At 49.5% G+C, this 15,409-nt stretch overlaps 3 protein-coding genes across 3 annotated transcripts; 1 reads left to right on the top strand and 2 right to left on the bottom strand.

Moving 5' to 3' along the window:
* Positions 1–1,919: 1,919 nt before the first annotated feature.
* Positions 1,920–3,925, bottom strand: LOC112891883 (probable polyamine oxidase 5). The gene has a single exon (XM_025958883.1). The coding sequence runs from the start codon at positions 3,535–3,537 to the stop codon at positions 1,987–1,989; it is 1,551 nt and encodes a 516-aa protein (XP_025814668.1). The 5' UTR covers positions 3,538–3,925; the 3' UTR covers positions 1,920–1,986.
* A 2,241-nt stretch (positions 3,926–6,166) lies between these two features.
* Positions 6,167–8,105, bottom strand: LOC112895893 (phospholipase A1-II 5-like). Its single transcript, XM_025963893.1, has one exon. It carries the CDS (start codon positions 7,776–7,778, stop codon positions 6,387–6,389), a length of 1,392 nt encoding a protein of 463 aa, XP_025819678.1. The 5' UTR covers positions 7,779–8,105; the 3' UTR covers positions 6,167–6,386.
* A 2,117-nt stretch (positions 8,106–10,222) lies between these two features.
* On the top strand, positions 10,223–14,985 carry LOC112894758 (probable mitochondrial-processing peptidase subunit beta, mitochondrial). Its single transcript, XM_025962561.1, has 9 exons — positions 10,223–10,924; positions 11,659–11,823; positions 11,911–12,048; positions 12,152–12,303; positions 12,416–12,524; positions 13,002–13,100; positions 14,177–14,242; positions 14,323–14,430; positions 14,543–14,985. Exons 1-9 carry the CDS (start codon positions 10,352–10,354, stop codon positions 14,666–14,668), a joined length of 1,536 nt encoding a protein of 511 aa, XP_025818346.1. The 5' UTR covers positions 10,223–10,351; the 3' UTR covers positions 14,669–14,985.
* Positions 14,986–15,409: the final 424 nt, after the last annotated feature.

The raw sequence follows: 15,409 nt of genomic DNA, 5'->3' as shown, positions 1-15,409 counted from the left end.
TGCATGTGTTTTCCGTTCCTAATTTTTTTAATAATAGGAACAGATAGAAATGAAACTGCACGTGCATGCTTCCAGGCACCAGTGATTTTTTCCCGTGTGGCAGCAAGAGTGTGTATCACATTTGTTCAAGAATTAGAGATTAGTAGCTTTCTGTGTCCCCACTTCACTCGATCGGCGATTTTTTTTTCAAGTGGTCTTATCAAGGGCAAAAATTCTAAGAGATTGTTCGTAAGAAACTGTGGACTTAATTTGTCCGTCAAAAACATTCTGAGACAAATTTATGTCTATGTTATATTCACTACTCTAAATTTAAGTGCTTTTGTATGTTACCATAAATTTTCAGTTATTTGTGGGGTTAAAGTCAAGTAAAGTTATTGCTTTTTGTTGGGAAAAAAGGAGTTCCATATTACTCTGCCGATAACTGAACTTCACAAATTTGTACTGCTGCAAAACAATAATCTATTACTCCCTCTGTGTCGAAATATTTATCATTATTAACTTTTCCAACAGTTTGCTTATTCGTCTTTTGAGCGCATATTTGTTTAGATAAGCATACCACGCGCGCTTAAAGCATTTTTCAATAATAAATCTAATGGTACTCATTTCACTTTACTTAACTGATTAGCTGAATAACATCGTTGGTTAGAGTTTAAGGCAATAGTCCATGGTGAAAAATACTTCAGGGACGAGGGTGTAACCTGCAATGTCAAATGTTTTCGTCACTTCTCCCTCTCCTTTCATTTTCTCTGCATCTCACCTCGCTTTTCGTCACCAGGCCAGTATATTATCACCATAGTTGATATATATAGACAAATGCACCAAGGCCTAAATCATGGCAAAGGGACGAAAGAACCGATTAGGCCAAGATCCTCTTGCACTCATCAACCGCTTTTTTTTGGAATAAAACATCAACCGCTTTTTAACACGACGATAGCACCCCAGCTGTAAAATATGGTCGGAAACGAAGCTAAAGTTGCGGCTCTCATCGATTGCCCGATCGACAAAAACATCTGGCTGTCGTCAGTTTCGTGGAACCTTTGGAACCAGCATCCCCAAAAGCTAGCCCCTCGCCAATCCGATCCATCAAATCGCTGCTACCATTCGTGTGATCGGCTCCGACGGGCGACGGTGTGATCCGCGTGCCCTTGCGATGGCAAACTGGCAAGCTCCTCGTGCTGCGTACCCTTGCCATGGAAGCTTTGGCCTTTGGCTGGCCAGAAATCGCTCGCCTGGTCGGCGCTTTCTGGGCATCAGCATCATGGTAGATTGGTAGCTTGATCATGCCCTCCGGATACAGACAAGGAACTGAGGCGCAGCCTGATTGGGGGCTGGATCCTCTCAGGCTCTCACCCTTCGGCCGTCACCGGCTCACCGCATCGTGTCGCCTTGCTCCGCCAGCAGTTAGCTCTCAAGATCGGTGTGCCCGCTAGTTACTCGGGGCTCATCTAAGATCACGGTTCAGACCTCTTGAGGATTCTGAAAGACTTGCACGGCGTTGGATTTGCCGATACGACACCATTAGGCTATTGGAATAAGATGCGAGCCAGGTCAGTAACTTCACCGCTCGACATCGATGTATAAGAAAATCTCTTGATCCACGAGCCATATCATTGGCCAGATGCAGGCTGGTACGTCATCAAGTGACATGTTGGCACACAGCTACGGAGGGAGGATACGCTGCGATTGGGCATGGTCATGTCGCGGTCGTGCTTAGCGAGGGGCGCGACACGTGTAGAAGCACGGAAGCAGGCAAACAGGACGAGCTAGACCGAGTATACTGTTAGTGAGAAGACGCCAACAATATTATCACTCCGGCGCGCGAAAATGACGCCGACGGCCGGCGGGAAATGCAGCCGTGCGCTGCTGAACCCTCAATCGACAAGGACAAGACAAGCTCGTGAGAGTGCAAGCAAAACAACGGCAGAAAAACAGAGGAAACTCTGCTGGCTGGCACACGTGACACGTCCTCAACTGATCGGTGCAGAGCTAAAGGTAGTGCAACAGCAGTCGCTCGGCCTCCCTTACGCCGCTCAGGTACGCGGCGTGCGTCGTCGAGTAGTGCGTCCGGTGCGTCGCCTCGCCAGCGAACAGGACGCGCGGCGGCGGCGGCGCACGGGCGGCGGCGGCGCCCGGCCCGCGAGGCAGCGGCTCGGCCATCGCGTCGAGGTCCTCGCCGCTGGACCCGACGGCCACGTAGCTGTAGGACCCCAGGAACAGTGGGTCCGTGGCCCACCCGCTCCTCTTGACCCGCTTCACCCGCCACCGCGGTGGGGCAGGGAGGAAGGAGTCCAGCGTGGCGTTGACCCCGCGGATGACCTCGTCGTCCGGGAGCGACTCGAGGTGCGCGGCCTCCCGCCCGGCGAACCACGCCAGCGCCACGCGGGAGCCCGCGTGGACGGGGCAGATCGACTCGGTGCCGCGCATCCACCAGGGGATCTTCGCCACGTGCCCGCGGAACGCCATGTGCAGGAACGGGAACTCCGGCGGCTGACCGCCGCCGCCGCCCTCGGGTTCCGGCTCCTCCGCAGGCTCTACTTCCATGAACAGCTTGTTCACGACGCCGAAGCCGAGGCGCGCGACGGCCTCGCGCTTGAACTGCGGGAGCGGCGGGTCGAAGGCGATGGCGCCCGCGGCGGAGGCGTCCTTGCCGCCGAGGCTGGCCTTGAGGACGCCCAGCGAGACCGTGAGGATCACGTGATCGGCGGTGATCGTCGGCGCGCCGTCCGCGAAGTGCAGGCGCACGGGAGCCTCGCCCCAGTCGAGCCGGCGGAGGCGGAGGCCGAAGCGGACGGTGCCCGGCAGGAGCGCGGTGACGAGGCGCTCGACAACGCGGGAGTACCCGCCGGGGATCGTGACGTGCTCGCCGGGGAAGTCCCTGTACTCGCCCTCGGCAGCGAGGTCGAGGTCGCCGAGGTCGTCGGCGGAGGTGTCCGTCCGCTCCCGGTTGATATGCATGGCGAGCAGCGCCTCCTCGACCTCCTCCAGCTCCTTATTGGCTTCACCCGCGGCTACCGCCAGAGCCGGGCGCGCCGCCTGGTACGCGCGGAGGCCGCGCCGCAGGTACTCCTCGACGCCCCCACTGCCCCCGGCCTCGCCGGCGCGCGCGGCCTCCATCATGCCCCTGTACAGCTCCTCGACGGGCCCGGCCACCCTGTCCGCGTCGACGACCTCGCCGCCCTCGGCGACCGTGAGCACGCGGTCGGGGAACCCGTCCATGCGCTCGTACGGGAGCACGCCGGCGGCATCCCCGCCGTCGTCGTCCTTCCCTCCCCAGCCGAGGCCGAGCGCGCCGAGCGCGCCGGCGTCGCGCGCGAGCGCGTGCACGGGGCTCCCGTCGACGCCCTGCACCCACGTGGCGCCCATCTCGACGCGGCGGCCCGCGAACTCGGACGTGAGCACGCGCCCGCCCGCGCGGGCGCCGGCCTCCACGACCGCCACCTCGAACCGGTCCGCGCCCGCGCCGCACAGCCGGCGCGCCGCCGCGAGCCCGGCCACACCCGCGCCCACCACGACGACCCTCGGCTTCTTGGCCACCATCGATCCTCGCTAGCACTAGCAGATCCCGTTCGTTCTCGCCTGGCGGCCGGGCGCGCGCGCGTGTCGCGCACGCTACCACGCTACGCAACGCGACGTGCCTGTGCCTCACGGCTCACGCCTTCCTCCCAAGACCGGCAGAGCCACAGGACGGCACGAGGTGTTATAACGAGGGAGCCGGCGAGCAGAGCGAGCACCGTGTGTTGCGCGCACGACACGACACGGGGCCACGGCCCAGGGCGAGTCTTCCCACGTTTGGTAACAGCGAGAGCGTGGGGGCTGCTGGTGCTGTGGTGCCTCGCTGTCCGGGCAGGACTCCGGCTGCCACTTTTCTCTGCGCCACCCTCAGCCCCCGTCGATAATGTTACACGAGGTGGTTTCCACTTCCGGTCGTGTGGCTCGGCCTCGATGTGATCCTGCGTGCTATTCATGGCTCCGCGCTACACAGTTGAGATTAAAGGGATATTTGGATCCAAATGCTAATATCTAAAAGCGCTAAATTTTAGCACTAGCTTCTCTAAACAAGAGCGCTAATATGATAGGCTAAACTTTAGCCAAGATTTAAAAATTTTAGTATAAAATATGAGTGCTAGATAGTAAAATTTAGCATCTAATTTTAGCTCCTCTAAATAAATTCTATATCTTTTGAATCTTTGTCGTCTGGCCAGGTGAGATGAGATTTTGGTGGAGTGCAGGCCACCTCGGCGTGCATGGTGTAGTGTTCCGACAAGGAACGCGAGAGGGATTTGCTACCGTACAGACAGGACGGGGCAGTTCATACTCCATAGCTAGATCAGGGTAAGGTGGAGATTTGTTTGGATCCTGGCTAGTGATATCTTTCTTTTATATGCACAAAAAAAAGCTAGGGAGATTTTGTCTCTTTTTACCTGGTCCATCTTTCACGGGATGGAGCTGGAGCTTTCAAGGGCACGGCGCTACTAAAGCTTTCATCCTCTCATGAGGTGCCGAAAGAGGATGATGGGATGGTGCTACTTCAATAATTCAGTGACCGCAATCTCAGGATCTGCTAAAAGAGGAGATAAGAAACTGTGGAAACCACCGTCAATCACATACGTTTGGTTGAATTGAGAGTTGTTTTGTTTAGTTTCTTATAGTTGTCGGTGTTCGTTTTGTGGTCTGGTAGCTTTTGTATAAGGTGGCAACCATTAGCTTGTTTTGTTGGCATGATGATGGTGTGGTTTTTCTTTCAGTCAGGATCACCCCTCATCTTGGTTACTGTGATCCTAGGTTCTTTTCACCCCAACCCACCTTGACTGCAATTTTCAAATGACCTGTAGTGGAAACGTAGGATCTGGGGTGCAAACACATCGTAATTTTATTGTTTTGATGGGTAATGAAATTCAGCTCGCGCATTGTGGAAAAATGCTTCACGATATGGGTGAATCTAATGCCAGTTCTGCAGAAAGACAGGGACAGAGAAAACAATTCAGGAATAACGAATCCTATGCCACATACTATACTGAACCCTTGATGCTGTTTGCATACATCCCTGATGCTGTTTGCATACAAACATACATGCGACAAGCATCGCCCTGGCATCAAAGGATCGGACGGACGACCTTGTCGTTTGGGAAGCTTATACAAAGCGTGTTAGGGGTGTAAATTGGTGACTCTTAAGTGGCTCCAACCTTTTTAAGTGGGTCCAATCTTTTTAGTTCAAATATTTGTACTAATAAATAGAACCTTATTTTTGAAGAAATAGTATAAATATTTAAACTAAAAAGAATTGAAGGTGCATCTAAGATTCATCAATTTGCACCCCTAGTTGGAGGGATGCCGGATCTCATATCTCTCTGGCTTTTCTTAAACTGAGCCGACCCTGCTACAGTCTGATGCTAGCAGCTAGTGCGCCACATAGGCAAATGTACAAGTTGGTCTTAGTGTATGTCAGAGAGACTAATGCTGATAAGTTTGCTTACATACAGCCTTGCACGCCAGTGCCCTTGAATTTGGGCAACTTGGGAGTTCTCCATTGCTCATGGCTGCACAAGATAGGCATTGTTTTTTCAGTTCAAGTTGCTATTTATTGCAACAAAAATAGCTCTAAGTACTGATTAGAATCAAGTATGGATGGATGGGACAAGTATTAGTGCTGCCAATATGCCAAGTTGACGACGAGCCTCTGTTGGCAAGGTTTTTTTCCCAAGCGCACACTACTGCTTCTGCATGGTGCAGCGGTTTTCCACTCCTAATTCTCAGGGACTGGGCAAAAATCTGGGCCCTTTGACTGGGCTAGGCCTTGTGCACTCAACCTCTAGGTAGGCCGCAGGCATACATTAGTCAGCCAATCGAGGCATGGTCACGGCCCATGGGATTCTGATTCGGCATTCCTCTTCCTCCTCAGTTGTGATGTGAATTTATCACCGTGGCACCACTAGAGCTGCTAACGTGTTTTGACATCAAAGGAATCGCCATGGTTTCATCAGTCACATGACGCTTGCTCTGAAAGGAGGAGCATAAGTCACATCCAAATGCTCTCAGAGTTGCAACAGAAAACCGGACACGGAAACACAAGAAGAGTGGCTCTCAAGGTCAAGGAAATCCACTAGTCTGCGAAATGCATCCGTCTTTTGTAAAAACTCCAGAAATGATACGAGGGTACGTGATCACCGCAATAGGAAACGGCTGAGGTCATCTGCATTGTTTCATCACAAATGCACGATCGACCAGTACAGATTACAGAACACTATCATTTTTTTCTCCTTTTGAAATGAACAGAGCACTAGCGTCATCTCAGAGGCTCTTAAGCACCATCACATCACATCAATACATACAGACACAGTAGTAGCAAAAGATCGTTCAAACATTCAATCATTCACATTATGAACAAACTAATTGACCCCCCTAAAGCATGCAGAGAAAAGATTATTAGCTCCGGTCCCCTTCTTCTTGTCCTCCGCCGGCATCTTTGTCTCTTTGCTAGCCGCGGTAATGGTGGCAGCGACGTTGTCGTCGATGACCTTCCCGATGACGACCGGCGGGACGGGCAGATTCTCCTTGGCAGGCGGCTCGAGCTGCCACATCCCGGTTTCTCCGATGACCATCCCCTTGTTCCGCTCCACCCACCACGACTCCGGCACGAGGTTGTCCTCCTTGAGGAACGCGGACGACTTGTTCACCAGCGCCAAGCTGCGGTGCACCTGCAGCTTGAACTCGCCGTCCTTCCCGTTCCATCCCGCCACCGTGTGCAGGATGCCTTGCAGGTTGTGGTAGTCCCCGACGTTGGTGGTGTTGTCCTTCACGTACGGCGACTTCTTGGAGTCCACGGCTAGGAGGTCGCCGACGTTGGCGTAGCCCAGGAGGCCGCTCGGGTACAGCGGGATCAGGTCGGGCTTGTTCCTGACGTGCAGCGCCCGCAGGTTGGGCAGCTCCTCGAACCGCTTCTTGAACTCGGGGTTCCCGATCTGGGGGCTCCCGAACACGATGGCCGTGACGGGGATATCGGCGCCGCCGACCCTGGACACGCCGTTCACCGCGATGTCGAACGCGGAGAGCGTGGCGAGCGAGGCGCCGAGGCTGTGGCCGGTGCACACGATGCTGAGGCTCTCGCCCTTGTACCTGGCCACCAGCTCGCGCACCGCGGCCAGCAGCTGGTCCCGAGCGCTGTGCTTGGAGAAGGGCGAGCGCTCGTCGCTGGAGGTGTAGATGAGGTACCACCCCTTCATGACGCGCGCGTGGCCGCGGGCCGGGTCCCCCTCCGGCAGGACGTCGTCGGGCGAGACGAGGTCCGGCTTGAGCACGTCCACCCACTCGAGCGTCCGGATGGTGCCGCGCCACGCGACGTAGATGACGCGCTGGCCCGTGGCGGCGGCGGCGGCGTCCGTGGACACGGAGACGTAGCCGATCCAGTTGGACTCCTTGCTCCAGGCCTCGCGGGAGAGCGAGAACACCATGATGCCGCCCGGGAACGACGCTTGGGAGGTCGCGTATAGGTAGGCCGCCGGCGCGACGTCGGCGGCGGCCGGGAACATGGTGCGGGCGAAGAGCGTGGGCCGGGAGTAGCGGCAGCTGCCGCAGTACTTGGAGTGGGAGTCGGAGTTGAAGGAGTCGTAGGTGACCTGGCAGAGGTCGCCGCAGAGCAGGATGAGGCGCCGGAGCGTGAGGTCGAGCGGGTCGAGGAGGCCGTCCCAGTGCCTGGAGCCGAGCAGCTCCGGCCACGACGCGGAGCCATTGGCGGCGCCGACCAGGGAGCTGGACAGGAGGACGCCCTGGCTCGCGTCCATGTGTGCGGGCGTGCGCGCGCGTGCTGCGATGAGAAGAGGATTAGGTGGAGTGAGCGAGTGTGTGGAGTGGTCAGAGGCTCAGAGCCTGAGAGGAGGGGGATGGGGAGCAGAAGATGCGTGGACTGTGGGTGGCTGGCGAATGTTTCATGTGTGGTATGAACAACAGATCAATTTCTGCTGCGCCGGAGAACGCCGACGGCCCGAACAACAATTACTCTTAGGGTCCTTACTCTTAACTATTCTTAGTATGTACACCGTGTAGTACTATCCAAAATACGATGACGTGTAGTCGCAGGACAAGATTTAGACGACACATCAGGTAAAATGTGCACGTTTTTCTTTTGTCTGACAAAACTGTGGGCAGCTCCACGCACCTCTGGATCACCTGCATCCCGTTCCAGCCGATCCCTCCCAAGTCCTAACTGATCGAAAAATTCATGTTAGATCTGAATGGCATGTTCGTGGCCATTTCTGCATCAGGGGATAGGACACTTGCAGCGGGCAGCGACGGGATGACTTGGATGGCCAGTGGCGGTCCTGTTCTGGCTAAGCGTCATTAAAGATTGTTCAGATTCTGCAGCAGGTGCACCGGTGCAGGCTGGCAGCCTGGAGCTGGACAAATGGACAGTATTAGATGGGTGGAGGAAGAGGGCTAGTGAGGCTGTCTCCAGCGATATCCTCCAAATCCCATCATCTACGTCCTTCATTTACAGAATTCTCTATAAGATTCTCTCCTCTATATCTCATTTCTCTCCAACAACGTTCTCTAAATCTCGTTCTCTATACATTAAACCCTATATTAGAAACGTATTTTGTTCCAAATTTTTGTACGTACGTATTTATCATACCTCAAACGCTATGAACATATTTTATTTTTATTTAATTCAGTGTTTGAAACGTAAAGAAAAAATAGAGAAGAGGAGAGAGAATCTCTATATGTAGAGGAAACCTGTAGCGTTCTCTATTTTAGAGGACCATTTAGAGAACGCTGCTGGAGCAATAGAGAACGGAATCTTGCTCTATATATAAAGTACAGGACGCTTTACAGGCATCCGCGGGCGACCCGGTTCCTTTTCTGTGGCATAGATATATATATAAGCTGAAACCTAAAAACCCTAGCTAAAAAACAGAACATTTTTAAGACATCGGATAAGCTTGAGCCAGTCTGAAAAGACCTACGGGCCTGTGGGTGATGTGCATTCGAAAATGACTCTGCCACACAAACATGAAAAAGCATTGAAATTGGGAGTCCGGTAATAGGATCCATACAAGCACAATCATTGTGCCGTTGCTATCTTGTCAGTGAACATAATGTCGCACTAAATATGTCAGTGTCTAATCGAGACTTTGATTTGGAAGCAGAGAATTGGAGACGCCGTTAGGATGTGGGCCTACAAGAAGCCCAATAAGCCGTGTCGTTGTGCAGAGCCCAGAAAATGGGGATCTGGTGGAGCTACACGCATGGGCCAACATGTGAGGACAAGCGAACGGGCTTAATTAACCAACCAAAATGTTGCCCACCTTTCCCTATAATGTCTCCACATGGGCTTAGTAGGCCTATTATATTTCTTCCATATGAATGAATCCCTTTGATTTCATCTCCTATGAGGTCAAATTTCGATCCTATGTGAAACAATAAGAGTCCAATCTGTACCTTAAAAATTTTAAATACTTATAAAATAAATAATTCGGTATAATGGAAAAATAACCATGTAACAATATAGTAAATATACTAGACAACAATAAAATATTCACTAATAAGGGGTTAAAGATACAACATGGGCTTCTCACACAATGTCCCACTAAAAGTATCGTGGTATACGGCAGCAACTTTAATTATACCATATTATTAAAAAAAATTTAACTGTACCAAAATAAGCTACTCCCTCCGTTCCAAATTATAAGTTATTTTAATTTTTTTAGATTTATAGATTTTCCTATACATCTAGATATAAACATATACGTAGATGCATAGCAAAATCTATAAATCTAGAAAAACTAAAACGTGACTAATAATTTGGAATGGAGGAAGTACAGGACACTGAAACGTAGCTACTAGTTTTTTTAGTTGAAGGTATCTTCTTAGTCTAGAATAGGACAATATCGTGTCTTTGTTTGTTCCACTAGACTTCTTTCTGAATATTCTTTCTTTTTCTGTTTCTTCTTGGAATTGGGCCCTCGGTTTTTATGCTTAGGATAAGAGAAAACTTCTTGATAGAAAAGTAAGCTATGGTACAATGTTAGAACAATGAATTTGTATCACATGGATCGGCTCAAACGATATACTTAAAAAATCTTTAGAAAACTAGTGAAAGAACATTTTTCAGGTCTAAAAAGAATTCGAGAAGATTGATCAAGATAGCACCTTCCAGCTCTCCCCGTTGCCTTGTTGTATTTGTACCCTAAACCCGACTCGGAATGAAAACCTCTGATATTTCTCAGCAAGTCAGCGGTAGGCCGGTAGCCCTTCCCCCGCCGCAACAATAAAAACGGGAGAGGAAAACCAAACCCCTCTTCCTCTCCCTCCTCCCGTACGGCGGCGCGGCGGCGCGGCGAACTCCATCGAACATAACATGGTCGCTCTCGCCTCCGCCGCCCGCTCGAGGCGCCGTATCCTCCCCTACCTCCACCGCCTCCTCCACTCCGGCCCCGCCGCCGCCGCCGCCGCCCCGTCCCCCTCCAGCAGCCGCTTCCTCCGCCACGCCTCGCCGGTGCCCCGTACCCCCGACCACTCCCCCTACCTCCGCTTCCCCGACGCGCGTGTCTCCACGCTCCCCTCGGGCCTCCGCGTCGTCACGCAGGCGTACCCGGCCGCCACCCGGATGGCCTCCGTCGGCGTCTGGGTCGACGCGGGGAGCCGCTTCGAGCTCCCGGGGACAAACGGCACCGCGCACTTCCTCGAGCACATGGCCTTCAAGGGCACCGGGCGCCGTCCCAACGCGCAGGTGCTCGAGGTGGAGATCGAGGACATGGGCGCTCGCCTCAACGCCTACACCTCCCGCGAACAGACCACATTCTTCGCCGACGTGCAGGCGCGCCACGTGCCAGTCGCGCTCGACATCCTCAGCGATATCCTGCAGCACCCGCGCTTCCCGGAGAGGGCCATGCAGCGCGAGCGCGGCGTCATACTCCGTGAGATGGAGGAGGTGAGCTTATTCCACCAATTCTCTGTGTTGTGCCTTTCTTGCCCAACACCTCGATCCTCCCTTTACCAAAAAGGGGAGCAAGCTCTAGTGACACTTAGCGATATTCTCGTCCCATTGCTAATTGGACATTTGAGCATTGTCCTAAGAGTAAAGGTGAAAACTTTAGATGCTTGATTGTTTTTGAACTAAAAGTGGATGCCGCATTCTTTTGCTGCACATCTGATATTGCTTTTGCAGGGATGGCGCTGTATAAAATTTGGGTAACTGATCGATACTAAGTTTGCCTTGCAATTGGTATCTACCGTACCACTTAAAGAGTTTAAGTTGCATCTGATGGCTTTAGGTCTCAGTATTCTGAACATGGGTTTATACTATACTATACATGTGGCACATTTAACTAGATTTATAATGTTCTGACTGTTGGTTTTCCCTGTAGGGTAGAGCATTTTCCCTGTAGGGTAGAGCATTTTTAGTGGTGCAACACAATGATGAGCTTAAGCATTAATGGCATAAGTGCTGTTCTGAGGGATGTTCAGATAATTTGTGTTATTGCAGTCTGTGTGAAAACCAAAATATTTAAACCTGTATATTTCTGCTTTGCCCTTTTAGAGCATAAAACTTTCCATGATAATAATGGTGAAGGATGCTTATTCTGGTTGAGAATAGTTCTTGCTACAAAATTAGAACACCTATTGCCAGACGTGGATGCCTGATGTTTGTTTATGGATAAACAGGTACAAGGTATGATGGAAGAGGTGATATTTGATCTCTTGCATGCAGCAGCATTCCGAGGCCATGCACTAGGGGACACAATATTAGGTCCAGAAGAGAACATTAAATCAATCTCAAAGAAAGATTTGGAGCAGTATATCTCAACTCATTATACCTGTCCTAGAATGGTATTTCTATCAAATCTTAAAATTTGTTGAAATTGGTTATCTTGAGCAAATTAAGTTGTAAAATTTTCATTCTGCTGTCTGGTTTAGGTTGTATCTGCCGCTGGAAGTGTCAGTCACGATGAGGTTGTTGATCGAGTGAAAGAATTATTTACAGAATTCTCCACCGATCCAACTACTGCTGATCAGCTTGTCGACGCGAACCCAGCTAATTTTACTGGATCAGAGGTCTGGCTTCAGTTCATACAGAATCATATTTAACAATTCGCTAGGACATTTTAAATGATCTTTGATTTAGTTTTTTTTACTCAACTGATTTTAGCTTTTGTAGGTTCGCGTGGAAAATTGGAAGATGCCTCTAGCACACATTGCAATTGCTATCAAGGGTGCATCATGGACTGACCCTAGCTCCATTCCCCTTATGGTGATCCAGAGCATATTGGGATCCTGGAACAGGAGCGTTGGGGTTGGGAACTGCTCAGGGTATGAAATCTCATTTGATAGTTTGCATTTGATGTGTCAGCAATTTGCTTTCCTTAGTGTGTTAGTGCCAAATTTTTTGCTTCAATCTGATGTTACTGATTGAAACTGCAAGGTCTTCTTTAACTCGTGGTGTCAGCAATGGTAATTTAGCTGAGGGCCTGATGGCGTTCAACACTAATTATCGAGACACAGGAATATTTGGCATTTATGCTATTGCTCTGGTAATGTTTATTGTTCAGTCTTCTTGTTTTTTTTTCTGATTCAACTATGCAATCTCCTCCTTTCATCTTGATGTTGCCATTATGAGTGCTATATGTGTAACGGTAGCTCCGAATTGAATAAAGGTTAGTTTAAGAAAATATAGAAGTGATCAGTCACGGGTATTCCGTTCTAACATCTGTGGTAACCTGTTGGAATAATCAAGCAGTGGGAGGGGAACTCCCATGTTCAAATAACAATGGGCGCTTCTAGATGTTTGTCACATGAGCCGAATGCCAGAAAGTGTAGCCAGTGGTTGGTTATTCATCAGATTGATCTATAAACTACTCATAGAAAATCACTTGTATTTGCACTACACAGACTTGCTTCGAAGGTCATAGTGACTATTCAGCTATACAGCAACTGAACAAATAATATGGATTGGATGGAAATATTGCTTGCTACCATGTTCTCTTACAATTTACAAAATTGTATTACAGCCTGATACCCTGCATGACTTGTCACGGTTAATAATGGCGGAGCTTAGAAGACTTGCATTCCAAGTGTCAGAAGAGGAGGTTGCTCGTGCCCGTAATCAGGTAGATGGTTCTGATCTCAATTTCCTACAGTATATTGCATGCATTTTAGCCATTTATATCTTGTTTTAGCAATTGGATATTTATAGAAGGCAAAAGTGCATGGGTGGCACTTTGTCAATAGCTATTAGAGAAAAGAGATCTTTTTATCTGACCTTTACTATACAACTATGTTTCACCAATATAAGCGGTATGGGTACTGCGATATGGCATTTTTCAGAAAAATAATGATACGCTAAAAATAATGTATGCTGGTATGGCAGAATTATATACCAATAAATGTATATATTTATATTTCAGAATATATGAATAAGCTAGATAAGATTGAGAATGTAAATATATTAGCAAAAACTATTCAATATGCCCTTTGCAATGCCTCATCTGAACTACACAAGAAGAAGGAGCTCATCCCTATATTTCATCAAAATTCAGCTGATCAGACCTAAGTTCCATAAAAAATAAGCCCTAATTCACACAAAAATCAGCCCCCAATCACATGTTCAGCAATCAGCAGCACTACCTCCAGCCTCCAGGGCTGCTGTGCAAGCTTCTCCAAAAGTGGGCTATAGGAGACTGCGTGGGCTCTCAAGGTGGTTTCAGTTTTTGCTGTCACCCAGCGGCGGTGTGAGTTCCTGGCGGCAGCGTGGGCTCCAGAAGGCAGCGCACCTGCTCGGTGGTGCAAGCAGGCAGCAGCACAGTGCAGCGTCACAGGTTAGGGTGAGGATGGGAGCGATAACCTGTGTGGCTGTTCGTACTGCTTACTGACCTGCCATATCCCGCTGCATTGCTGAGTACTTGCTTATGCACCGCGAATTGAAAGACAAAATCACCAATACTTCCTGATACCATATCTCCATATCTGATATGGATATGGCAGGGTTCCTCGCGTATTGGTGATTCAGTTATACAAGGTCTAGTAAGCACATGTTTTCCTTTTTTGATGCATTACTGACCTATGTGGTATTGATGACAGTGGGTTTGTTTTCTTTTGGGAAAATTGCTACATGTTCAAAACACACACACAAATCATTAGTGGAACCTGATAAATATTTGAGAACTAACATCATGTCTTATACCAGCTGAAATCATCTCTATTACTTCATATTGATGGATCCACGGCAGTTGCTGAGAATAATGGTCGCCAGGTATTCTATATTAAGCACTCATCATAGCAGCTATTCTCTGGTCCCGATTAATAAGATTTTTCTTCAACCATCTCATGCAGATGCTAACTTATGGGCGAGTAATGCCATTCCTAGAACTTTTTGCACGCATAGATGCTGTTGACTGCGCTACAATAATGAAAACCGCCAAGGAGTACATAATTGATAAGGTAAATCTCCAATACTAGTGGCCATGTTACTACTGAGTACTACAGTATTTTTGAGTACTTGAACTATGGGATGCTTCAAGCACTGACCTCTGACTGGTCCGGCAATTTTCAGGATATTGCTCTGGCTGCTACGGGACCAATCTCGAATTTGCCAGAGCTTAGTTGGTTTCGGTCAGAAACATGTTCTGATGATGAATTTACTCGAAGGATATTCTTTGGGAACGCACAGAATAATTGAAGCTGCGGCTCTGTGATAGTGTTGTTGTAACTCTAGGTCATTCCAAGAAATTACCAATGGTAGCATCAGGCATTTCAGTTATATATTAGATATTCTTTTCTGCTTCGTGCCTGTGCTATACACTTCGTTGATGCTGAATGTGCAAATAGCTTTCTTGGCTGTGGTGCTCTCAACCGATGAGTTCACTGCATCCATGATTATATTTATTTGTGAATCATGTTTGAGAGAAGTGTCTTGAAAAGTTGTACTGGCAGAAGAGGGTGACAAGGAACATAATCTTCACAGAAAATGCATGGAGTTCAGATTTTTACTGTTTCCTCTCAATATTTCCTCTTTTTATTTCTTTTCTGTGCAATCCTCGTCTGCAGATTTTTGGAGTTGAGTGAGTCTATATCAATTACCTATCTTACCTAATGGTCTTATGTTAGGAATTTCGAGGCAGAGTTAGTTTTAAAACTAACAGGTTATAATTTATAAAGAATGAACGATCATGGCAGAAGACTTTCCTAGGCACCACCAGCCTGTTCAGCATAAACTGATTCTTTAGGAAGACAGACGAGAGTGCTTAGCCATTGTAGTAACTGCAATGGCGATCCTACAGCGTATCTGTATTTGCACTGAAAGCTGTAGCAGGGAGTCTCAGATGAAGCAGGCCCAGAGGGAGCCAGCCAAAAGGGCAGTGCAGCCAGAGGAACCTCATGGCCAGCACGGCAGCACCCAGCAGCTGTCCAAAGAGCCGCA

The sequence above is a fragment of the Panicum hallii genome, chromosome 5 (genome assembly GCF_002211085.1).
Source record: "Panicum hallii strain FIL2 chromosome 5, PHallii_v3.1, whole genome shotgun sequence".
In the NCBI taxonomy this organism is placed as follows: Eukaryota; Viridiplantae; Streptophyta; class Magnoliopsida; order Poales; family Poaceae; genus Panicum; species Panicum hallii.
This window is presented reverse-complemented; position numbering and strand designations above follow the sequence as displayed.

Coding starts and splice junctions, on each gene's coding strand:
- LOC112894758 (XM_025962561.1), top strand. CDS start 10,352: ATGGTCGCTCTCGCCTCCGCCGCCCGCTCGAGGCGCCGTATCCTCCCC. Junction 12,049..12,151: donor CTAATTTTACTGGATCAGAG/GTCTGGCTTCAG, acceptor TAGCTTTTGTAG/GTTCGCGTGGAAAATTGGAA. Junction 14,243..14,322: donor CTGAGAATAATGGTCGCCAG/GTATTCTATATT, acceptor CATCTCATGCAG/ATGCTAACTTATGGGCGAGT.
- LOC112895893 (XM_025963893.1), bottom strand. CDS start 7,778: ATGGACGCGAGCCAGGGCGTCCTCCTGTCCAGCTCCCTGGTCGGCGCC.
- LOC112891883 (XM_025958883.1), bottom strand. CDS start 3,537: ATGGTGGCCAAGAAGCCGAGGGTCGTCGTGGTGGGCGCGGGTGTGGCC.